General features: G+C 33.3%; 1 protein-coding gene across 2 annotated transcripts in view; it reads right to left on the bottom strand.

Annotated features, from left to right (window-relative positions):
• The window catches only part of LOC145261083 (rab GTPase-binding effector protein 1-like), a 297945-nt gene extending 273505 nt beyond the window's left edge, over nt 1-24440 (bottom strand). The window contains exon 1 of one of the 2 annotated variants that reach the window (XM_080119264.1): nt 24183-24440. In XM_080119264.1, coding sequence (XP_079975390.1) covers nt 24183-24237 — 55 coding nt within the window. In that variant the 5' untranslated portion in view covers nt 24238-24440. The remainder of the gene's footprint in view (nt 1-24182) is intronic. The other variant, XM_080119263.1, reaches the window with a different exon arrangement.
• Nucleotides 24441-25395: the final 955 nt, after the last annotated feature.

Raw genomic sequence — 25395 nt, 5'->3', positions numbered from 1 at the left:
TAAATGGATAACGGTGCAGTTTCAGGTCTTAACACATGCATATTTGAGCTGACCACCATGGAAAAACCATTATATAGTCAGAAATATCAAGTTTTTGTTGAGAAATATGAAAAAAGAGCCACAAAAGGGGACGTTTTTAAGCACTGAAAGTCCCCAGGGACGTGAACCAGAATTTTCCCAGGGTGACCCATACTAGATTTAAGAACAATGGGCTCCACATTTTGCCCAAGTTTCAGAAAAATCTAATGGATGGATCAAAAGTTATGGGGCAAAACGTGTTAGTTTTAGCTATTTTTTAAACTCTTCTGAACCCCCTAGGACGCAACGAGAATTTTCACAAAAAAATTTTTTTTACTGTGCACATCTATTTAATGAAATACGATTTGTGGCAAAATTTCGGGAAAAACTAATAGACAGTTATCTGGCAATCGTCCGAACTAACGGACGCACAGAAGTACGGACGCACTGAAAACATAGGTCCCTCTCCAATAAATCGGTGGACCAATACAAAAATTTATGGAGTAGAAAGCTATTTATAGTCAAAAGTAATTTTTACAGAAAACTAGGTAAAATTGCATTTTCATAGATGTTATAAAGTATACAGTGAAGAGTTCACACACAGGGGACATAACTCTAAACGAATATTTTAGATTACTTGTTCATGACATGAAATATTTATTGTCTGTAGCAATAGACTTTTTTTTTACTTAAAAAAAAAAAAAGTTGTTCTACTCAATGGATTTTCGTAATTTTGGGATATATTACTATTTTCGACATGACAATTGAGTACATAATATTGTTTTCGTTTAAAATGACATATTTAAAATATCGATTTATTCTATCTTAATAAGAAGTGATGTTTCACATTTTTTCCCAAATAAATGTTCATTTGCATATTTTTTTTTTTTTAGGTGCTTGTTAGATCAAGTTTTTTTTAAATATGTCCTTTTAATCAAAAATTATATTGCTTACTAAATTGTGTCGAAAATATTAATATATCAAAAGGTTATGAAATTTTCCTAAGTAGAAAAGCAGCTATTGTGTTTTTAGTACACAAAAAAAAAAAAGAAAAAAAAGGAGTTATCACTATAGGCTAAGATGTTGACCATCATTCAAAGTTAACCAACATCTTCCTTTCGGTTAGGAACGAAGTGTAGTGTCTGTTCTGATACTATACTTCACCTTTTCTATACTTGATCAGGAGAGGAGAAATCCTTCTAGACTGAGATAATTTTTATTCCTATCGAGAGTGCCCTTTTGTGGGGAGCTGGATTTTCCCCACATTAAAAACCACCATTGTGTCTAACTCTGCCCTTGTGGGGAGGCAAGTAAATAGGAAAATCTTAGCCTCCGAGTTATGTCCCTGGTGTTTAAAATCTTACCGTCTACGTTAAAGCATCTACAAAAAAATTTTCCCCCAATTTTTCATAAAAATTACTTTCAACTATAAATAACTTTCTATTCGATGAATTTTCATAATATTTGGATTTATTACTATTTTTGACATGACATTAGTATTGAAGAACACAAGTTTTCCAAAATTGGTCACATAATCATATTATACTTATCTTTATTGTGACCAATTCTGAATTTTGCTGCTGTCCAAGACAAGAATTCATCTGACTGGTGGAGTATCAAACTAACTTGAAGATTTTGTTTCACGGCAAATCAACCGTTTTTGGATTGCCGAATCCAGTTATTTTGGAAATAGCATTCATGTTGCATCCAGTTATTTTGTAGAAGGTTTTTATTCTTCAAATTCTTTGTATCTTCAATCGCTAGTTTGCAGTGTTTGGTTTGGTTGTTTTATAGCGGATTTTATTGTTTTTTTGTTCCCTGCCCTGCAGAACATGAATGAGTTTTGCAATGGGAGAGGGAAAAGAGTTACAGTATTAATGTTTAGTACATTTTAAGTTAGGAAACCAGTCAGAAAGTGGGGGGGGGGTAGAAAGCGGAAGGGGAAGAAGGGTGGATTGTTTTTGTTTTTGCAGAACATAATTAAGTTTTGCAAAAGAAAGTAGATAAACAAAAAAAAAAAAAAGCATCACTGTTAGGTGCATTTCGTCTCAGGAAGCCAATATCTTCAGACAACCTGATCTAGTAGCACCAGGTCACCTGAAAACGGTACAACAATCGTTGTATGAACCAGTATATAGCCATGTTGGGGGAAGAGGACCTTGTTTGGGCTTTGAAAACTATGTTATTTGAATATTTGGTCAAGGTGAAGTATCCTTAGGCCAGGTTGTCCTGACAAATCCTTAAACAGAGAGAGAGCAAAGATAATCGAGGAGTAGACGATTCAAACTTTCCTGTTCATCATATCTCATTCTGCACTTTCTTTTTAGCAGCAAATATTAATTCAATATGAAAAGCAATCTGTTATCAGTTTCATTAATAATATCGTTAATCATAATCATATCTTATGCCAATATGATTCCATTGTTTATCATTACAGTCCATCAAATCTTGGTCAGTACAAGTTGCTCCATCATTGCAGTTATTATCGGTTTTGGATTTCAACAAGAGAAGTTGCTTGTTTTGACAATCCTGACATGTGACCATTGTTGGCTCTCCTCCCAATTTCCGGTCTTGCTCAGTTTATGGTCATCCACTCCTTTCTCGATAGATCTGTTTCATGTGGGAGACGTTCTCTGGGTTCTTTGATAGTTTCGTTCAATTTATCAATGCAATAGTTCTGTAGCCTCGCAAGGCCAAGGGTCTCTTTGATCATGAAACTGCTTCTTGATTTCGATTTGCCTCTTGATTGCCCATAACCAGATAAAAAGGACAGTTGCTTGTTGCTGGTCCTCAAATACGGAAATTGCCAGCTGTCCTTTTAATCTTTACTCTTAGTTTGCTTCAAGATCACCCAGTCCTTGGATAGCTTTGTTCACATAGTCATTTTTAAAAAAATTTGATCCGTCAATGCGTTAGTTATATGACTGCAACGTCAAGGGTGTCTTTTTTTTTTTTTTTTTTTTTTACATGGGAGTCACCACTTATCAAGGTCTGGAGGCCACTCGAGGATAAGGGTTATAGAGTGTACAGTAGTCAATGGAATAATATTGTAGTAATCGTTAGTAATAGAAATTTGGTAAATTGGATTACTTAAGGGGCGGTTCATCAAGAATTTGTTTATGTTGGACTTGAAGACAATCAAGTTGTAGTCAGCTGGGAAGCAGGCAAATGGAAGGGAGTTCCATAGGCGTGCAGTTCTAAGAAAGAAACTTTGTTCATGGAATCTACGTTTTGATTTAGGTATAGATAAAGAGTGGGGAAAATTATTGACAGTGGTTTCAGCTAAACGGATATTTTTCATGAAAAATTGATGAAGTGGGACCAGAGATTTGAGTTCAGATGAGCACTTGCCATGGAAATACTGATAAAACAAAGACGTGCTCGCAACATTTCTTCTGTGGGAAAGAGGCTGCAGAGAAGAGAAAAGGTCATCCTCCACTAAGCTACAAAGTCTATTTTGAACTCTGTCAAGGCAGGATAAGCTGCTTCTAGCAGCTCCTGCTCAGATGTGGCAACAGTATTCCATTCTTGGATGTACTTGGCTTTTATATAGATAGAGAATTGCCTTAGGAGTGAGACATCTACTGGAGCAGTAAAAGGATCCCACCATTTTTGAAACTGCTTCGTGATGTCAATCTGCCTCTTGGTTGTCCATGGTTAAATGTCTTCTGTTATTTTTGTGTTTGTATTGTTTTTTTTTTTACTTTCGAGTCACCACTTATCAAGGCCCGAAGGCCACTGAAGGATAAGAGTCAATGAATGTAAAGTGGTAGTGTAGTAATTGTTAATGGTGTTATTTTGGTAGAATTTGATTATTTATGGGGACGGCATTACAAGAATTTGTTTACATTGGATTTGAAGGCTACCATGTTGTATTCAACTGGGAAGTAGGACAGCAGAACATTGTTCCACAAGCAGGCAGTTCTGGGAAAGAAACTTTCTTCATGGAATCTGTGTTTAGATTTAGGCACAGTTAGAAAGTAGGGGAAATTGAATATAATGGTTGTAGCTAGTTGAGTGTTTTTTTGTTTTTTTTTAAAGTTTAGCAAGGGGAAATGATAGATTGGTGTTCAGTCAAGCACTTGCCATGAAAATAATGATAGAGCAGAAACAGGCTTGCAACATCTCATCGGTGAGAAAGAGGTTGCAGGGAAGAGAAAATGATGTCACCTACGAGGTTTTGAAGCTGGTTTTGAACTATCAAGGCCGGACAGGGCGTGCCGAGCAGCTCCTGCCCAGATGTGGTAACAGTACTCCATTTTAGAGCATACAGTTAAAGGATTGCATCAGCAGTGAGATACTTTACAAGAGCAGTAGAATGATCCAACCATTTTTCCAGCAATCTTGGATTCCATTTCAAGTCAGGAGTGAAGGTCAGTCCCAGAAGCTTGTGAAGACATGGAGATTTTTCAAGACGAGAACCATTCATTTCAATTGGAGCATGATGGGGGTTAGAGTGAGTATGATTAAAGGAGAGAGGCTTGGTTTTCTATGCATTAAAATTAACCAGCCACATTTTCCCCCATTGCACTATGTTCTCAAGATCAGAAGAGAGAGAATCAGAAAGATCTTGGTCATTGCTGACCTTTGGATTCTTACACGGGCATCCCTTCGGATGAGGGTTAGGAGCCATGCCAGTCAATCTATACACTGCTAGTAGGAAAGTGGGTCTCAGTGCTCCAGTGATTCTGCAACGGGCATTATTTAGTCTTCAGTCGCTTCATTTGGCATAGCACAATTCAACCCAAAAGAGAACTTGAATGCCTACTAGACATTATCCTCGATTGTCTAAGGTCTCTTTGTATAGGGAATTTGTCAAAAAACCTGGCATGAGGATACTTTTCCTTAGAAGTAAACCCTGACCAAATATTCAAAATCACATAGTATTCGCAGCCCAAGTAAGATTTCCTTTCATTAGCTTTTAAGAGGAATGGTGCATCTTCTCCAAGTGATGTTACCTCAAGTAATAGCACAAAGCTGGATACTTCACCAGACTAGATAAATTCTTGTCCTGGAATCCAGTAAGATCAAGAGACCAAAACGAAAGATGCTACTACATGTGAAAATGGTTAATTGGGGAGAGGAAAATTATGTCATAATAGTGTTTACTAACTCAGTGTTTGAGAGATAAGAACTTTAGTGGAACATCCGAATATCTATGTATCTCATATAGAGTTCAAGTGTTAGCTCCAAGTATTGGGCCTTTTGATTTTCAAGAACTTTGAAAGAAGATAAAACAAAAAACTACTGGAGAGAATTTGAATATCTACTAGACACTATCTTTGAATATTTAAGGTCTCTCTGTACATGGGTTTGTCAAGACAACCTGGCATGACGATACTTCTTCCCTACAAATAAACCCTGACTAAATATTCATAATCACATTTCATATTCACGGCTCAAATAAGATCTCCTCAGTATGGCTAACCAACACTGGCTTTTACAAGGAATGATGTACCTTCTCCAAGTGATGTTACTCCACCAGACTAGATGAATTCTTGCCCTGGAATCCAGTAAGACCAAGAAACCACAAGGAAGACTTACTATAACATAGTTACATGGTCAATTGGGGAGAGAAAAATTATGTTCTCATTTTCTTTACTAACTCAGTGTTTAACAGGTAAAGAAAAACTTTGACTATTTGAATATCTACCCCATATAGAGATCGAATGTTAGCCTCATGAGGGGGTGGGGCTTGATTTCTGGGTAACTTCAATTGAAGTAAAACAAAACTAAAATCCAAGATCTACATCGTTCCAGTAATTATAGGAGCACATGAACTCCTAAAAAGGAATTTCAAAAACTAACTGACAAATATACACAGTGAACAAAGTGCAAGAAAGATTCAAACAACTCAGTTGGAATGTATGAGATAGCAGGTAAATGTTTGGTAACTGACAGCATGCCCCATCTCCAGCTAGAACACAAAAATTGTAAAAAGAAAAGAAAAAAAAACAGCAGTATTCAGTGCTCATGCTGTTGTGCGTAAGGTTTTAGGGTAACTCCTCAGTTTGAATTTATGACTTCCTTAGCAAACTTCTCATTTATCTTCCTGAAGGATAGAGCTCTGTCCAGTGTGACATCTAGGTAGACAAGGAACAATATGTAAAAGTTTCATTACAACTCCAGGTGATCTTGAACTTCCTGGTTGTCATATTATTAAAATTGTTTACAGTGTGTAAACTTAAGCCTATAAACCTGCGTTTCTTGATGAATAAAACCTTATTCACAGGTTATCATTTGCCTTCTGTATTCTGAATTACAACAATAGCTAAGAAGGTTTCATACGCACCTAATTTTCCCTCAGCACAGATTACAAAGACAACTACGAGGTGCCTTCAATAAGTTCCCAGACTTTTTTTGTATGAGCACTTTTATTGATAGTACACACATGAAACACTAATCACCTTCGAAGTAATCTCCTCCGGCTGCAATGCACTTGTTGTACTATTCCAACAATTTCTGAAAGGCTTCATGGAAGTCCTTTTGTGTGAGCGTGTCAATGACCCTCATCACAGCCTCTTTCATCTCCTCAATTGTCAGATAACGGCAGCCTATAAGGATTTCCTTCAGCTTAGGGAATAACCAAAAGTTACAGGGAGCAAGGTCCGGACTATAGGGAGGGTGAGGAACTGTATTGATGCCCATCTTGGTAATGACAATGTCTTTCTTTCTAATAGCAAATAATTTTGGGGTTGACATTAATAGTGAATTATTAGTAAAAAAGTTTGGATTTGAGAACAATAGTAAATTAATAGCAAATAATTTTGGGTTTGAGATTAGTAGTGAATTAATAGTAAATAATTTTGGGTTTGAGATTAGTAGTGAATTAATAGTAAATAATTTTGGGTTTGAGATTAGTAGTGAATTAATAGCAAATAATTTTGGGTTCATCATTAATCTTAAACCCCAAATTATTTGCTACTTATTTACTATTACTCTAAACGTCAAACATATTTACTAATAATTCACTATTAATCTCAAACCCAAAATTATTTGCTATTAATTTTCTATTACTCTCAACACCAGCTTTATTTCTGCCCGGATTTGCTCAACCCCTTTGTACTGTTCATAACTTGCCCTATCTCTGAATACCCTTTATGTAAAATTTCAAATGTTTAGACCAGAAATTTGCTGAGTAATTTGGTAGAGACCGCAGAGGTCAAATCTTTAACTTTGACCCCAATTTTGCACCTTTAACATTTATTATTTTGGGCTAAAATAAAATTAACATGTTTGACCCATGCCCAAGTAACCTACATCTTAAATTTCAAGTGTCTTGACCAAAAATTGGCGGAAGAGTTTGGTAGAGTCTGCAAAGGTCAACTCTGTAAACTTTCACCTCTTGCAGCCAAATTTTCACCCCAAAACTAATTAAATAGCTTGCTGCATGTCTGAATACCCTTTATGTAAAATTTCAAATGTTTAGACCCAAAATTGGCTGAATAGTTTGCTAGAGACTGCAAAGGTAAAATCGTTTGAACTTTGACCCCTTGGAAGCTAAATTTTCAGCAAATGAACAATTAAAAAGCTTGCTCTATGTCAGAATACACTTTATGTAAAATTTCAAATGTTTAGACAAAACATTGTTTGAGTAATTTCGTACAGACAGCAGAGGTAAATTTTTTAAAACTTTGACCCCAATATTGACCCCTTAACATTTAAAAGCTTGCCCTATCTCTGAATACCCTTTATGTAAAATTTCAAATGTTTAGACCAGAAATTTGCTGAGTAATTTGGTAGACACCATAGAAGTAAATTTTTTAAAACTTTGATCCCAATTTTGAACCCTTTACATTCATTTTTTGGGGCTCAAATCAAATTATAAAGTTAGATTCATGTCCAAGTTATCTACATTTTAAATTTCAAGTGTTTAGACCCAAAATTGACGAAGTCTCAAATATTAGCAGTTTATTTGAAGCTTCTTTTAAATGGTAAAAAGTTAGGATGATAATATTAAATTACAGTTAAATCGTGTTACATATAGGGGGGTGGGATTAAAACTGTGGCACGTATTGGAGATACCTATTCATTATTAAGATGATCAGTGATATTACGTTATTGTTGCAGAATTGAATCCAAACAAACAAGAAATAAAAGTGAGATCGGCAATTTGGAAAAATCAAAAAACTACTTTTGGGCGTAAGTCATTGCATTGTTTCATTTGGATTAGTAGAGAAGAGATTGTGAATGCATTTATTTCAGATTTGAGCGGATCAAAAGCGGCATTCGACCAGCTTCCTTTGAAGGAGGAATTATTCCAGGAATATCAAATACACAAGCAATTCCCAGTCATACATGTCTGGATCAGGTAAGATGATGACGCTATGCATTTGCAGTCGTGCAGGGAGGTGTTGACGTCCTCGTACATACAGTTTTTTTGGTCTTATTTTAATTAAGAATTATTAAAATTAGTTTGTTTTTTTAAAGAATTATTTAAAACACTTTTTGCGCTCTTTTTAGTAAAGTATACGGCTTATCGCGTTGACACAACAGTTCTCGTCAGATTACCAAAGTTAAGCAACATTGACCCTGGTTAGTACCAGATGGGTGACCTTCAGGAATTCTAGGCACTGTATGTGCTCTCCGCTTATCTCGGCATTTGTTTCTAGTTGTCCTATACATACACTTCACTTGCCACTGGTATTTAACAATGTCGACTCAAGAGAGGTGTGGTTGGAGATTGCGCACCTCCTGCCACAAAAGAATTTCACGCGCAGACACCGCTTTGTGGGTATCCATAGTCTGTCAAAAACTGAAGGAGCCTGTTGTTGTAGTAAAAGATAGAGGATTGCGTCCGGAGTTAGATATCTTCTGAAGTGATAAAGTGAAGCCACCATTTTTCCGGCTACTTTCGTAAATTTTCCATTTCAGGGCAATAGTAAAAGTCAGACCCACAAGTTTATCAAAAAAAAAAAAATAAATAAATAAATAAAAATATTTAATTATATTAAATATTCATTTAGAAACATTAGATTGAAAAGAAAACAGTTCTTGGGGAATTTTTAATTTTGATTTCAAATGATTTATTTGCAAATAAGTTTTCGTTATAATACATTTATTTTATATATCATTTTAAATAGCGTTTTTCACTATCTAATCGTTTAAATTACAATCATTTTAAAACAATTATGTTTTCTTTTCAGAACGTTGACTACAAAATGGAAAAAAAAGCAAATTCGCACAAGTTTCTTATTTCAATTCAAGCTAGGCCTAAAATATGCTGAAACAACTTGCGATATCAATGAAGCGTTTGGCCCAGGAACCACTACTGAACACACAGTACAATGGTGGTTTAAGAAATTTTGTGGTAGTGATGAGAGTCTTGAAGATGATTAGCGTAGTGGTCGGCTATCGGATGTTGACAACGATCGATTAACGATAAATTAAGAGTCTTAGTCAAAGCCAATCCATGCACAACTGTTCGAAAACTTGTTTCTGAATTAGACGTATATGACAATTTCTAACCACTTCACAGAGATTGGAAAGACAAAAAAACTTGATAAATGGGTGCCTCAAGAATTGAACGACAACCAAAAGAAATGCTGTTATGAAGTGTCATCTTCCCTTCTTTTACACAAGAACAACCCGTTTCTCGTTGTGACTTGCGTGCGATGAAAAGTGGGTTCTTTACGATAACTGGCAATGGTGGTTAGATGCCAACGAAGCTCCACAACATTTCCTGAAGCCAAAGTTGCACCAAAAGAAGGTCATGTTGATGGTTTGGTGTTCTGCAACCGGTCTTATCCATTAGTTTTTTTGAATGCAGGCAAAACCATTACGGAGGAAAAGTAGTCAACAAATGGATGAAATGCGTCAGAAACTTCGACAACAACACACAGCATTAGTCAACAGAAAAGGCCCAATTCTCCTCCATGACAATGCCTGACCGCATGTTGCTAAACCGACTTTGCAGAAGTTGAACGAATTAGGCTATGAGACTGCCTCATCCGCCATACTCTCCAGAACTCTCACCTACTGACTACAACTTTTTCAAGAATCTCAACAACTTTCTGCGTGAGAAATGCTTCAAAAACCTAAGCGATATCAAAATGTACTTTGACTGCATGTGGGCCTCCATTGATGGACAGAGGTTACCAGTATATTGGCAATGGTGCAAAAATTTTTTTTTTTTTTACACTCACGTTCACTCTCTAACAAGGCATATTACCACTTGGACGAACGGGGTTACTATTTGTGATCATACCTAAGAAAGATTAACAAGTTGTTCGTTTATGTTATATTTAAATTTCTGCATATCAGTACATGCATGGAAGCAGGCAGTAGGAAGGGAATTCCAAAGTCTAGCTGTTCAAAGGAAGAAACCATTAGAATAGAAAGATTTCTGGCATTTAGGGACCTCAACAGTGAAAGGATGAGATTTTATTGCTAAGCGGGTTTGTTGGGGATATGTATGTTGAAGGGGCACAAGTGCAACGAGTTCATCAGAACACATTCCATTAAAATATTTATAAAACAGAGAGAGGGATGCAACATTACAGTGATGGGACAGGGGCTGGAGCTTGGTTAACAAAGTGGGACCTATTAGATTGAAGACTCTTTTTTGGGACCCTATCCAAGAGGGAGAGACTAGGGGTAGATGCACCGGCCTAAATGTAGCAACAATACTCCATGCATGGGTGAATGGTGGCTTTGTAGAGGTACAGGATACTCTCACTTGTGAGTAGTCTTCTAGTACGATAGAGGGAACCCACTTTCTTTGCAACAGGTGTAGTCTGATATAATGGTTTTCACCGACATTGATCAAAGCACGAGTGCTGCCGAGGTTTTTTTTCAGTTTTGCTTTTTTTTTATTCCGAGAAGCCAATGACACGCGTGGGCCAATAAATATGGTGAAAATCGCGTGTAAAACTTACCCAAATTAAAGATACACACCGAGTCGTTTCTTAAATCTTAGATATTATCATCTCGGTAGCATATAAAAAGTTATAAGAATGAGCGAGCAAGCCGGGAAGCACTCCGAAAAAAGCCTTTGGCAGACATACAAAAAATATGCACACACATACACACATTTTCGCTTTTATATTATAGATAACCTGGGTATTTGGAGGTGTGTCTGTGTTGGGGGTGGGGAGTTAGATCAAAACAACCCTGTTTAAAAAAAAAAACGTTGGCCGGGTATTTGGAAGTGTACAAGAAAAAAAACGTTTTAGTAGGAAGGTAGGCTCAAACCCCGAAGCCTTGGCGTGAAGGTGGAAACGAAAGGGAAAAAAACCTTGAGACTTAACCATCTCGGCCACTAGGGGAGTGGAAGTGAAAAGTGTGTTGATTTAGCATTTATAAAGTGAAATTGACAGGTGCGAGAAAGTTAAGTCGCGTGATGTTTGACTTTGAAACATGACGCGGCTGCAAGCCAGTTTTCACTTTTTTTATACTGAGAAGCGTAACGAAGACGCGGTGATTGAAAAAAATCTCAAAAGTAGCGCATAAAAGTCGGGCAAATTAAAGATAGATGCGACCCCCCGGTCATAACTGGTAGATATTATTATCTGTGGGATATATAAAAAGTTTTAAAGAGTGACCCGACTGAGAAGCCCGGCAAAAAAGCCTTTGGCGGACATACAAAAAAAATGCACACACACACCAACACATATTTTTGCTTTTATATATATATATATATATATAGACTAGCGGGGGTACCCGACGTTGCCCGGGTGTTTGGAGGTGTGTGTTTTTGGGTAAATGAAAAGAAAAATCATTGGCCGGGTGTCCCGGGTGTTTGTTTTAAAAAAAAACAAAAAAAAATAACGAAGCCTTGACGCGCAGTTGGAAAATAATAAAGTGTGAAAAAAAACGTGCAACGTTTAACGGCAGGTGCTTGTTTTTGACAAGTTAATGACGTCAACTTTGAGTGCGGGACAGTGTTTTATTTATCGCGAGTCTGTTTGCTTCTTTTTATATACGAAAAAGCTTAATGCACATGCTGTGATCGAAAATTGTTGAATATTTATCTTTTCAAAGTCAGGCAAATTAAATAAACAGGCGACCCCGGTTGTTAACTCGTAGATATTATCATTTAGGTGCGATATAAAAAGTTTTAAGAAGAAGTGAGGTGACCGATCGGTTCTCGGAAAAAAGTCTTTCTTGGACATACACAAAAACGCGCACACACACAAACATTTTCGCTTTTATATTTATAGACTAGCGGGGGTACCCGGTGTTTCCCGGGTGTTTATAGGTGTGTGTATAGAGAGAGGGGTAAGTAATAACCCTGTTTAAATATTATTAAAAAAACGATTTTAAAAAATAAAAATAGCGAAAAGCAGAAAAAAAAATGGCATAAATAACCCTGTCGGATCGAACCTGCAATCTTAAGATAACAATGCTGCGTGTGGGGGGGGGTAAACTAAAGAATAAGTGAAGTAATAACCCTGTTTAAATTTAAAAAAAAAAAAAAAAAAAAAAAATGTTGCCCGGGTGTTTAGAGGTGTAAAAGAAAAAAAAAAGTTTTGGTCGGGAGGTAGGCTTGAACCCGAAGCCTCGAGGCTAAGGCGGAAAAAAAAAATCCGATACGTTACACCAACGCCAAATAGACAAACCACTAAGAAATGACAAAATGAAACGTTTAAAAAACCAGCAGGTTAAACTAACATCAACGTTTTCTAAGGTTAAACATGACGTCATTGTCGCAGTAGTCGTAGAAAAGGTGGAAATGAAGGAACGATTTTTTGCTACCCCCTCTCTGTACAAAACTGGTCGTTTTAGGGTGAAGGAATTAATGTTTTTGGCCAATTTTTCGATATTTGTGGTCCAAGATATCGAGCTTCAAAATGATACCAATCTCGTGAAAATCCGTTGCCTCTGTCAAAAGTCTTTGCGAAACATACAAACACACATACATACAAACACACATTTTCGCTTTTATATATATATATAGATAACAAACTTGGGGAGGTGAGTAGTCAAACGGTACAAATATGAAAGTTGATTTTCTCAATCTGGAGACCGTGACCCTGCATAAATTTCTTAACCTTGGGATCCAGAGTGTTCATTTATAATCACATCAAAAAAAAAAAAAAAAAGTAGAATCTCATTTTTGTGTGTATTTGTGTGTATTTAGCAAAGGGTTGTTAATCTACAATACCTTTTGGAAGTATTTATGCAGAATACGGACCATGCTGAAATAATAACGTAATTTAGAAACCCATTCTTAACATGGGGAGGAGAGGTTTCTTTTTCTTTTTTGCTATTTTTTACTTTCATCTAACGATTTAATAAAAATGCTGTAAAAGTTGAATCTGACTTGAAAATCCTAACAAATAGCACGGTCTGTATACCGCATAAATACCCCTTTTTATTTTTCATACATGAAGTATCAACTAATGTTTTTAAAGGAGACAGGATTGATAAAATGAAAGTCTTCTACCTTCCTTATCTATGAATCGTTTGAAGCATGGCAAAATTGACATTTTCAGAAAGAGAGACAAAATATGAGAAAAAACAGGAAAGAAAAAGGAAAACAGAGAGAGAGAGAGGGAAAGAAAAAGAGAAACAAAATCAAGACAAATGGGAAGAAAATATAAGGATGTAAAATCATTTTATTTATCTCCCTCCCACAGCGAGATGATGTGACACAAGGGTCGGAAAGTGGGATTTAAAAACACAGTGCCCTAGTGGAAGAGCAGTCTAGCATGTTAAAAAATAAAATAAAATAAAAAATGGGTAAATTTTTACTTTCTCTCCACTTCAACACTCACCTTTAAAATAACGTTTATATGATTGCGAGTATGCTGAAAATGAATATCACATTTAAATTTTGTGCAGACAAGTAATTTTCTGGATCTTAAGACCTTCATTATGCAATGTAATCCATTATGTTTTCACTGGCGGCCATGTTTGTACATGCAAGTGTGTATATATTTTTGATGCATTGATAAAAGTCCTCATTTTAAAGGCGATTGTTAAGGTGGAAAGAAAGTAAAGATTTACCAAAATATGTCTGGGCAACCCTGTCAGCATTCCTCAGTAGCAATAAAATAAACCTTTTTCCACGGGAAAAAGGAAAAACCTTGGAGGATGGACTTTCAAGAATTGCACAGGGCCAGACACATAATGGCCTAGACTCTGTTACCTTTGGTGCCAAGAGAGAAAAAAAAAAACAGTCAATGATTAAAAAGCCACAAGTTAGCCTTTTCTTATATGGTCTCGGAACCAACACACAAGATCAATTGATAAAACTTCCAAGAAATCATACATATTACCTCAGGATGTTTAAAGTCAATCCCAACACAATGGCTACCAGTAGAAAGCTCAATCACACCACCCCACATAAGGAAAGAGGTAACTCAAAAATGGATTCAAAATGTTGAGAAGGACATAAGAGATTTACCAATCTAAGAAATTTTAAAAGATGCCCCAGATGCCTCCAGACTCAAGTCTCGAAAGCCCTTATTCAACTCAAAAATCAAAAATTTCAACTCAGTTGAGACATGGAAGGAGTAATGGAAAAACAATACTTCCAAAGGAGGAGATATCATTGAAGACCCAACTTGGCACCTCCCAGGTTTTGCTATAAATAGGAAGCAATGGGTAGCCGCAAACCGGATCAGTACAAGACACTGCAGGACTGCAGTACACAAACACAGGTGGAGACAAACAGACTCCCCAATCTGCCTAAAATACAAGGAAGCTCCTCAGGACACAGACTTCCTGATCCTACACTGTCCAGTCACCGGACTGGAAGGGGGCTATGCGATAGCTCATTTATCTAAAGACAATTTCTCAGACAGGCTAAAAAAATAGCGGTATAGGGTTTAATCTATACAATACTACTATATGAAAAAAAAATAAATTAAAAAATTAAAAAAAAAAAAAAAAAACAGAATTCCATTTAAAAGCAGAGAACTCATGACAATGCAAAGTAATTTTATCTAATTATTTTCGTTTTGTATTTACAAAATTATTTGAATTTATCTTAAAATTATTTGGGTTTATTCTACGAAAAGACATTACCCAGAATTGAATGATGATCAATGCAAGTTTCACACTCTGGTCATCAAAATCGGTGAAATGGCCCATTTTTCAAACAAATCGATTGAATGCCTGCTCTAGTTGAGGACTCACTGTTGTGCATTGGGAAGAAGCTTCACATGTCTCCCCGCAGTGACTTAGTCCACAATAAATTGTAATCTACATTGCACTGTAAGGAACCTACTGCTGATTTTATACAATTATTTTTTATATATAACGGCTTGAATTAAAGTTTAAAATGCAAAAGTCAAGTATCATGCTTCAATTGTACTCTAAATAGGAACATTCATTTTGAACACGGCCATGTCATATCAAAGAACCTACTGCTGATTTTATATGCATGGCCTTACTGCTTATGCAGTAATAATGGCTTGAATTTAAGTTTAAAATGAAAAAGTCATGTATCGTGGTGCAATTGTGCTTGAAACAGAAACATTCATTTGAAACGTGCCCCTGTCATATCACAGAACCTACTGTTTTTTTTTATATTTTGGGCTCGTATGGTAATAAAACTTCCCAAATGCACGTGTTAGGCTGTGTAAGGTGTTAACTTTGGTCAAAATCGAGTGTTCCTTCTTTTTAATCAGATTATTTCAATAATCGATTGATACTTATCAAAGACATTCCGATACAAAACCTTTCTAAGAACACTGCCAGGCACATAAAGTACCTTTGCATGAAATTTCATAAAAACAGCCGTTTTCGAGTTCATAGGGAACGAATTCACACACAAATTTCATTGTATAGCAATAAATGTTTTCAAAAGCAAGATAAGTTACTCTTCTACCTATCTGGAAAAGGTTTTGGCGCTTTTACTCACTTTAAAACTTTTATTTGGTTAGAAAAACAAATACTATCAAGCGTTACGTGAGAACAAGGAAAATAGTCGCGTAATTGACACCCTAAATATTTGGAGTTTCGATAATGACTTAAAAATAAGACAAAATACTATCTGAAACCCACCCAATAAATGTTACCATAACATTTATATAGAATTGTTGGAGTTAAATTTAAGAATTATTAAATGAACCATATTTTATTTATTTATTTATTTTTTTTTTTTAATTACATTTTCACCCCAAACAAGGCACATTGCCACTTTGGTGTAGGGGGCTACTATCAGGGGCAACAACTACTGGGGCACTATGTTGGGATTTGGGCAGGAAGATGTCGGTTCACGTTACACTTGAACTTCTGTATATCAGTACAGTTGGGGAAGCAGGGACCTGGAATGGAATTCCAGAATCTAGCGGTTCTGGGGAAGAAACTACTGGAGTAGAAAGATCTTTTACATCTAGGGATCTCTACTGTGTGGGGGTGGGATTTAGCTGCCTGTCAGGTTTGTCGAGGGTGTCTACGTCGTGGGGGCACAAGTGTCTGCAGTTCGCCAGAGCATTCACCATTAAAATACTTGTAGAACAGGCAGAGAGATGCAACGTTTCGTCGATGGGACAGAGGCTGAAGCTTAGATGCCAGTTCAGGGCCTATCAGATTGGCGACTCTCTTTTGAATCCTGTCCAGGGGCGAGAGACTAGTAGCAGATGCACCAGCCCAAATGTGACAGCAATACTCCATACATGGACGAATGGTGGCCTTATAGAGGTACAGGATACTTTCGGGTGCTAGTACTTTTCTAGCACGGTAGAGAGAGCCTAACTTCCTCGCAGCGGCCCTGGCAATGCCTTCAATGTAATTGTTCCAATTCATGTATTTTGATAAAATTAAGACTAATGCTAAGATAATGTTTTAATTCCGAGTTAGAAAATTATTGGATGTAAATAGCTTACAAAGCAGTCAATATTTTAATACGGGTGTGTTTGCAAAGAATTTTGGCCAGAAGTGACTTTCTATTGGACAGTTTAAAGGTTTCCAATTTTATTTCAAATTAAGAAGGGTCGCAAAGTAAATTATTTATTTATTTATTTATTTATTTATTTCAGAGGATTTTTGCATCTATGTTACCCTGCTATTTAAAAAAAAAAAATTTTATTTAATATTTTCAAGTTAAATTCAATTTTTACGATATATTTGTTTATGAAATTGTTAGGTGAAAGTACAGATTAGTTACAAAACACTTTCTCCTCCCCATGTTAAGATTGGGTTTCTAAATAATAACGTTGTTATTTCAACGCGGTATGTACAAGTACCTTTTCTTTTTATTATTAACAAAGGATTGAATTGGCTGGCGTGTTTACGAAGAAACCGAAACGCATTCTGATGGATTTAATTTCGTAATTATATTTTGAATCAGATGTTTTTACACCGTAGTATTTTAATTAAAAAATACTTAGTAAAAAGTTTTAAAATATGTGTAAGTCACGTAGTCACGAGAAAAATAAACACAGACACGTGAAATTATCTTAGAATTTTATTAATATATAAAATTATTATTCGTTGTGCGTTTTAAATTTGTTCTTTTTTGTTTTTTGCCATTCTAAATTCCTTTAACGAATAAAGAAATGTTATTTTAAATCAAAAAGGTTTTAATTGAATAAACGATAAATTTAGACGGGAATTTTTCACCATATAGAAAGGAGTACAATTTTACATAAAACACCTTGAATAAAAACCTTTCTTTTTCTTTTTTTACCCTCTACCTTTAGATATACATACTTATTAATTATTAGAATTTATGCAGTTTAAATATTTTCTAAAAATTCATTCTAAATTATTATTATTATTATTATTATTATTATTATCTAAATTAAAAGTACGAAAATAATCATTTTAAAAGGGAAAGGCAGTTTGACAAGACCAAACGAAACTCATTTTCATTTCTATTTTTACATACAACCCTAAATACGAACTTGGTTATTATAAAATAGAAAAAAATAATATTTGTTTGAAGCCTAGCGGTATTAAATATATAACAAACGAACGGTATTAAATATATAACAATAAAATGGTTTCATTGAAATAAATCAAACGTTTGATTTTTTTTTTTGTTTCGTTTATAAAAACGAAAATAACTTTTTTAAATTTCTATTTTTACTCTGAACCGAAATGTGGATAGACGAACTTATGCTTGTCAAATAAAAACATCATGTTGTTCATAATTATTATTATTACTTCAAGTTTTGTTAATTAATATTTTTACTATATAATGGAAAAAATGAAACAGGTTCAATCTACATTAATTAATGTAGACTTTTTTCTTATATGAAAAAAAAAAAAAAACAACAACAACAACAGACGAAAATATTCAAATTTCTATTTTTACGAATAACCAGAAACATGAACAGACGAATTTATAATAGAAACATTGTTTTGTATTATAATTATTAAAAACTTTATTAATTTTATATTTCTAAAAAGTAAAATAAAATATAAAAAAAAAAGGTAAATTTAATCTAAATAACTTATTTGGTTCTTGTTTTGTGCAAAAAAAAAAAAAAAAAAAAAATGATTTCTATTTTCACATGCAATCCAAAATATGACACTACGAAATTCTGTTTAGATAATTTAATAAAAATAATTAAAATATTTTTAACATTTATTTATTTAATGAATATAATTAATAAAATAAAGAATATTCATTTAATAAATATAATAAAATAAAAATTTATTTTATAAAAAATAAAAAATGATTAATTTTTAATTTAATAAAATAAGTAATAAAATAATACTTATTAAATATAATTAACAAAATAAAAATATTCATTTAATAAATATAATTAAATAAAAATTTATTTTCTAAAAAATAAAAAAATATTAATTTAATAAAATAAGTAATAAAATAATACTTATTAAATATAATTAACGAAATAAAAATATTCATTTAATAAATATAATTAAATAAAAATTTATTTTATAAAAAATAAAAAATTATTAATTTAATAAAATAAGTAATAAAATAATACTTATTAAATATAATTAACGAAATAAAAATATTCATTTAATAAATATAATTAAATAAAAATTTATTTTATAAAAAATAAAAAATATTAATTTAATAAAATAAGTAATAAAATAATTCTTATTAAATATAATTAACGAAACAAAAATATTCATTTGAGAAATATAATAAAATATTTAGTTAATAAACATAATAAAAAATATTCATTTAATAAATATAAAAAATATTTAATAAATATAAAATAAAAATATTTATTTAATAGTTTATTAAATATGAAATAAGATTTTATTCAGTAAGTATACTTAATATATAAAAATTATTTAATATAAAATACTTATTTAATAAATTAATTTTTTTAATTCATAATAAAAATATTTTATATAATAGTATACAAATTATTTAATAAATATAAAATAAATATTTAATAAATAAAATTAATAAAATAAAAAAATCATTTATTTAATAAATATAATAAATATAGAATAACAAACTATTTGAACTTAAATTAATTAAATATTTAAATTTAGCTTTACAACGCCAAAAATTAATTTTTCGTGCTCATGCACTTATTGAACCGCGCTATCTTTAAAATAATATTTTTAAGTTACATTAAAGTTTTACGATATCATTATTATTATTATTAAATTGTTAGGCGAAAGTACAGAATAGTTCCAAAACACCTTCCTCTCCCCATGTTAAGAATGGCTTTCTAAATAATGTTATTTAATAAGTGCATAAGTACCAAATTTTTTTTTTGTTGTTGTTTTTTGTTAAGTGTCCAAACTCATTTTAAGTTCGAAAAGTCACGAAATAATTATTTTCGACACTTCCATACGGCAGTGTCATAAGGCGAAATGTGCGTATTTTAGTTTCTCATTCAAAGAACAGGGGTCGATAACTCGTCTCCGTCGACTCAAGCCACTGTCATACAGAAGTGCCTTATTTTCAACTACTAATAAAATAAAATGATTGGTTTGTTTATGAAGAAATCGAAATGTATTCTGATAGATTAATTTTTTAAATTGATTTTTGATAGGCTTCTTGAAATTTCGTTTTATTCCAATAAATATTCGATTTGTAGCCAATAAACAAATAAAGTGCAAGTCACGAATAGTCGAGAAACACATGTACACGAAAAGTGGTTAAGTAATTTTATTTCTCTGGTGATTAGTTAAAGTGTGTTGGTTTATATTGTTATAAAAGGCTAGTATAATACACTTTTTTTTTTTTAATCGTACAATAATAATTATAAAAGGCACCGTCTGTGAATTAATTCCGTATGGACTCTGAAACGGCTGAGCCGATTTTTTAACATTCCACACAAATGTATTTTATGTGTCTGGGAGTTTTCTGTTTTTATTGTTTTTTTTTTTGTTTTTTTTATCGGAATGACTTCGATAAGCACCAAAAATCGCTAATTGAAAAAGTCCGATTAAAAAAGAACAATCTAATTTTGACCAAAGTTAACACCCTTATATAGCCTAACATCACAGATGAATTTGAGAAGTTTTATCACCGCACAAACAGAAGGGTCCGGCGTATCCAATCAGCAGTAGGTTCTCCGATAAAACAACAGCACGTTTGAAATGGATGTTTCTGTTTAGAGCACAATTGAAGTATGATACTTGACTTTTGCTTTTGAAACTTTAATTTAAGTCATTATGTAAAAAATGATTTCATAAAATCAACAGTAGATTCTCTACAGTGTAACAAGGTATTGTGGACTAAGTCACCGCAGTGAGTCCTGAACTAGAGCAAGCAATTAATCGATTTGATTGAGAAAAAAGAAAAAAAAAAGGCGATTTTATTGATTTGAATGACAAAGTATTGGAAGTGTGGAAAATTCATTGATTTTCATTCAATCCCCGACAACGTCGGCTCTCCTTGCTAGTATAATTTTTTTTAATATGAACAACTGAAGAAAACGACTTCTTTGCCTAAGGAGATTGTAGTTTTTAGAAAGTACTGATCGAAACATCGTCACGTCAGTGTCGCATACATTGTTTTTTTTTTTTTTAATTATTTCATGCATGTAGACATATAATAAATTACGTGTGTGTGTGTGTGCATTTTCTTCAGTGCTCAATGCACGAGTAGAGCTTAGTAATAATAGTATGAAAATTTATTCATGCCAAGTAAGGGTAAATGTAACGGTCAATGGTTTAAACAGTTTCTTAAAATTTTAAATAAAATAAGTTTATAGGCGATATAAAAATCAAGAAGTAAAAATTAAGTTTACAAGCCAAAACCTTCTGTAAACTTAAAGCGAATATAAATATTAATATTTATATAGTAATCCCAACTGCACGCCTGTGGAATTGTCTTCCGTTTTCCTGCTTACTACAATATGGTTGTCTTCAAGTCTAACGTAAATAAGTTCTTGATGAGCCGTTCCATATAAGTTATCAAATTTAACAAATTTTCATTATTAATGATTATTATATTGTCCAATTTCTACTGTACACTCTTTAACCCTTATCCTTGAGTGGCCTCTTGGCCTTGATAATGAGTTGATACCTATGAAAAAAAAAAAAGAAAGAAAAAGTCCAATGTAAACAAGTTCTAATTGAATTGTCCCCCTAAGTAATCCAAGTTACAAAATTCCCACTGTTTACTATGCTAAAATCACTAATGTATACCTATTAACCCTTATCCTCGAGTGGCCTCTGGGCCTTGATAAGTGGTGACACCCTTGTAAAAAAAAAAACAAAAAAAAATAAATAAATAAAAAAGCTCAATACAACCAAAATAGGAAATAGAGCTTCACTATAATAATTATTTGCTGATATCTTTCCTCTGATAAAAAGAACGCATTCTCTGAAACTTTGCGGATTAAAGGAATCTTAATATTTCTGTTTATCAGAAAAATATGTTTCTTCAATTATATTTCACCTTTTATTAATACCAATCCTTTAATTTATGAAGCTAAATGTAATTATAGAGTATAAAACAAATATACGACAAAAGGTCTATATTCCAAATTTCAAGATGTTGTCAATCTTACCGTTTATTTCCTTAAGCATGATAAAATGTTAAAGTTTTGACAGCACCTGTTTCGTAGCGCAGAATCATTCACGTAATTATATGTCATTTTTTTTTTAATTTATTCCGCCCTTAACTCATCAGAAGAAAAGGAACTCGGCAACTTTGAAAGAAAATAAATTTTTTTTGTGCATATTGGTATTCATATTAAAAACCCTTTTTTCTGTTTATTTAACGTATTTATTTGCTTCCCCACCAAAGCAAATTAGGCACAAGGCCGTTTTTTTTTTTAATGTGGGGAGAGGAGGGAGGAGGAAGGGAAAGAGGGAACCAGCTCCCCCGAGAGGAGGGGAGGGGGAGCTGGTAGTGAATGTCTCTTGGTATATAGGGTTGCCCCTACGTGGGCCAGAAATTTATTGCCACAAGGGCAATGGTCTTTGATAGCAGCATCTGCCAGAACAGGTACTACACTTTGATCCTGGTCCGAAGGCCAGAAAAAAAGGCGAACCTTTTTTCTGTTTATTTAAAAAGAAAATACAACTTTGTTACATATAGGTCGTGGAATCGCATTCATCTGTAAAAGATCTAATTTGCATATTCTTTTAAAGTATTTGTATTAGTTTCTTTTTCTTTTCACAAAGGGATTGCCACTTGTCAAGGCCTAGAGGCCGCTCGAGGATAAGGGTTAAAGAGTGTAGAGTGATCAAAAGGACAATATCATAGTAATCGTTGGAAGTGTAAAATGGGTAAATTGGATTACTTAAGAGGAACATGCGATGATTATCTTTAGTTAACTATTACGTGTAATTATATCCATGCAGAGATTCTACATGATTTATACTTGCATAATATTTGCATAAAAAGTTTATAGAAAACACAAACCTCTTTCTATATATATTTATGTATATATATATATATAAATATATATATATATTTGCTTAAAAAATTTTGTCTACCAAACTCCTCTGTCAATTTTTGGTCTACAGACATGAAACTTAATATATAGGGTCTTCGAACCCACGTGAAACTTTATAGGTGCTAGTGCAGAGAGTGATCCGCGCTATTTTTTAAATCGTATTTCCAAGTTTAATTAAAGTTTTATGATATATTTTTTTATTCAATTGTAAGGTTGAAGTATAGAATAGGTACAAAACACTCTCTCCTCCCCATGTTAAGAATGGCGTTTTAAATAATAACGTTATTATTTACGTCCGGATCACTCTCTGACTCTGTTGGCATTTAGTCGAGGAAAGTCAGTGCAAAAATGCGAAATTAAAGAAACGGAAATTGTCAGGTGAAGGTTGAACGACGGCATTACGAAATATCTATTTGTTCATGTTTTAATTTTCAGTCTTGCAAGCATGTCTTCAACGTCAAAAGAAAAAGTAAATCGTAAGCTAAACGTTTTGGTTTCGATTCTCGGCGATGGCGCACAAATCATTTTTTTTAACTTTGAAATCATTACTATGAGTCCAATATAATATAATAAATACGAAATCTGCATTAAATCAAAATATATTTAAGCGTATTTTACGACTAGGCAATGCCGGGCGGCCTGCTAATATATATATATATATATATATATATATATGATTAACAACATTTGAGTTAAAATGAATGTAATATTACATAAAAGTAAGGTGGAAAAAGACGTCTTAAAATATTTTTCGTCTTGAGCGATGAAAAAAAAAATTAAAAAAACAAAAAACACACACACAAGAAAATATTACCCTATGAGCAATACAACAATAGTTCCGATCCCGTAAAACTCCATTTTGTTAAAATCTCGATTTTTCTAGCATATTTAAACATTTCAAGCATGCCTTTTCTTTCTTTCTTTCTTTTACGCGCGTAATACCAAATAGATTTTAATCCGAAAAGGTCAATCATTCAATATTTTAACGGAACAACAGCATGGAACCATTCTTATCTTATGTCCACAATGTTTTTATTGCAGTCTGCTTAGATCGTCAATTTGTATATTTACTGAATGTACATCAAAACGTCCAAATACATTCCAAAAAGAAAATCCTCAAGTATATATATATATATATATATATATATATATATATATATATATATATATACACACACACACACACGTTAAAACACTAATGAATATTCCCTGCGAAAAAACTACAGTGGAGCAAGGGTTGCACAATCACCGCCCTAGCTCCCATAACATACATGCGCATGTGTGCATATATATAAATGTGTATTTGACATATATAATTCAAACAAGAAGACATATTTCAATTAAAAAAAATAGAAACGATTGTTTTTGTACCCCAGGTCTCTTTTTTTTTATGTTGTTGTTTTTGCTACAAACACTGACCTTTATGCGACGTCTCCGCCGACTCAAGAGGGCCGAATTCATTCAGATCAGTCATGTTTTATTCCTTTCAAGTATTGTTCACCGTGTAATAATAATAATATGGTTGTTGTTTTTATTATCGCCGACGACCATCGCTTTCTCCTTCCTTCTACATATTTGATTTATTTTTTTTTTTATTCTCCTTCTTCTTCGATACGTCATTTAGCGACGGAAGCGCCGTCTGCTTCCGATCAGCCTTTCAAGGGGGGACAACTCTGACTTACTTTTTCTTTTTCTTTTTTTTAACTTTGTCTAAATTTTACCATTTTCCCCCTACATTGTCATTGAAAACATGAAAATGAGATTTTATTTATTTTTATTTTATTTTATTGCGTGCAATTAAAGGTGAACAGTAAAAAATACAGTAATTTTATAGAATCACAGCAGTCTCCAATCAGTGTTTTTTTTTTAAATAGTTTTATGGTCTTTTTTTTCCTTAGTGCTCAGAGAACGATTTCTAACCCTAATCTTAACACTAACCCTAATCCTAATACAGAAAAAGAAAGAAAGAAAGGTAGCCAGTAGGATACAGGAGCCATTGTGTAAAAGTAATGAAATAACACAGGAAAATTTTTAAAGTAAATAATTCTAAATTGCTTTAGATTTTAGCATGACAAGTGTCCATAACGTAAAATGATCACCAACTTCCTGGTTTGGCAAGCGTTATTGATCACCCAGTTCTTGAACACGTAGCGTAGAACAGAACAAGTAACCATTTTTATGTATTTCAAAAATGTCTGTCACTTCCAAATTATTTTTGCAGGACCATTTTTAGACCTTTTCGGTAAATGTCAAATTTCTTTCCAACTCCCCCAAAAACTTTAAACTGACGACTTTAATGGGTTTTCAGGGTGCTGAAAACGAATATCACATTTAAATTTGAGGCAGATAAGTAGTTTTCATGGTATGAAGAAATTATTTTTTCCAAAAGTGGGGGATTACATTTCTATAAAAATTTAACGTTAAAATAACACCCACTTTCTGGTCATCTAGTAATTTCTTCATATGAAAACAAATTTAACTGTGATATTCGTTTTCAGCACCCCCCCCAAACTGGTATTATTTTACTTTAAGGCCTGTCTCACGTTTGTATAGGAAAATATTTTATTTTTTAGATTTCAGTGTGCTTTAAAAGAATATGATTACCGCTTCCATCGCAAATTTACCACTTGCA

Source organism: Euprymna scolopes, chromosome 37, assembly GCF_053919585.1.
Source record: "Euprymna scolopes isolate OS-2025 chromosome 37, ASM5391958v1, whole genome shotgun sequence".
Taxonomy (NCBI): Eukaryota; Metazoa; Mollusca; class Cephalopoda; order Sepiida; family Sepiolidae; genus Euprymna; species Euprymna scolopes.
This window is presented reverse-complemented; position numbering and strand designations above follow the sequence as displayed.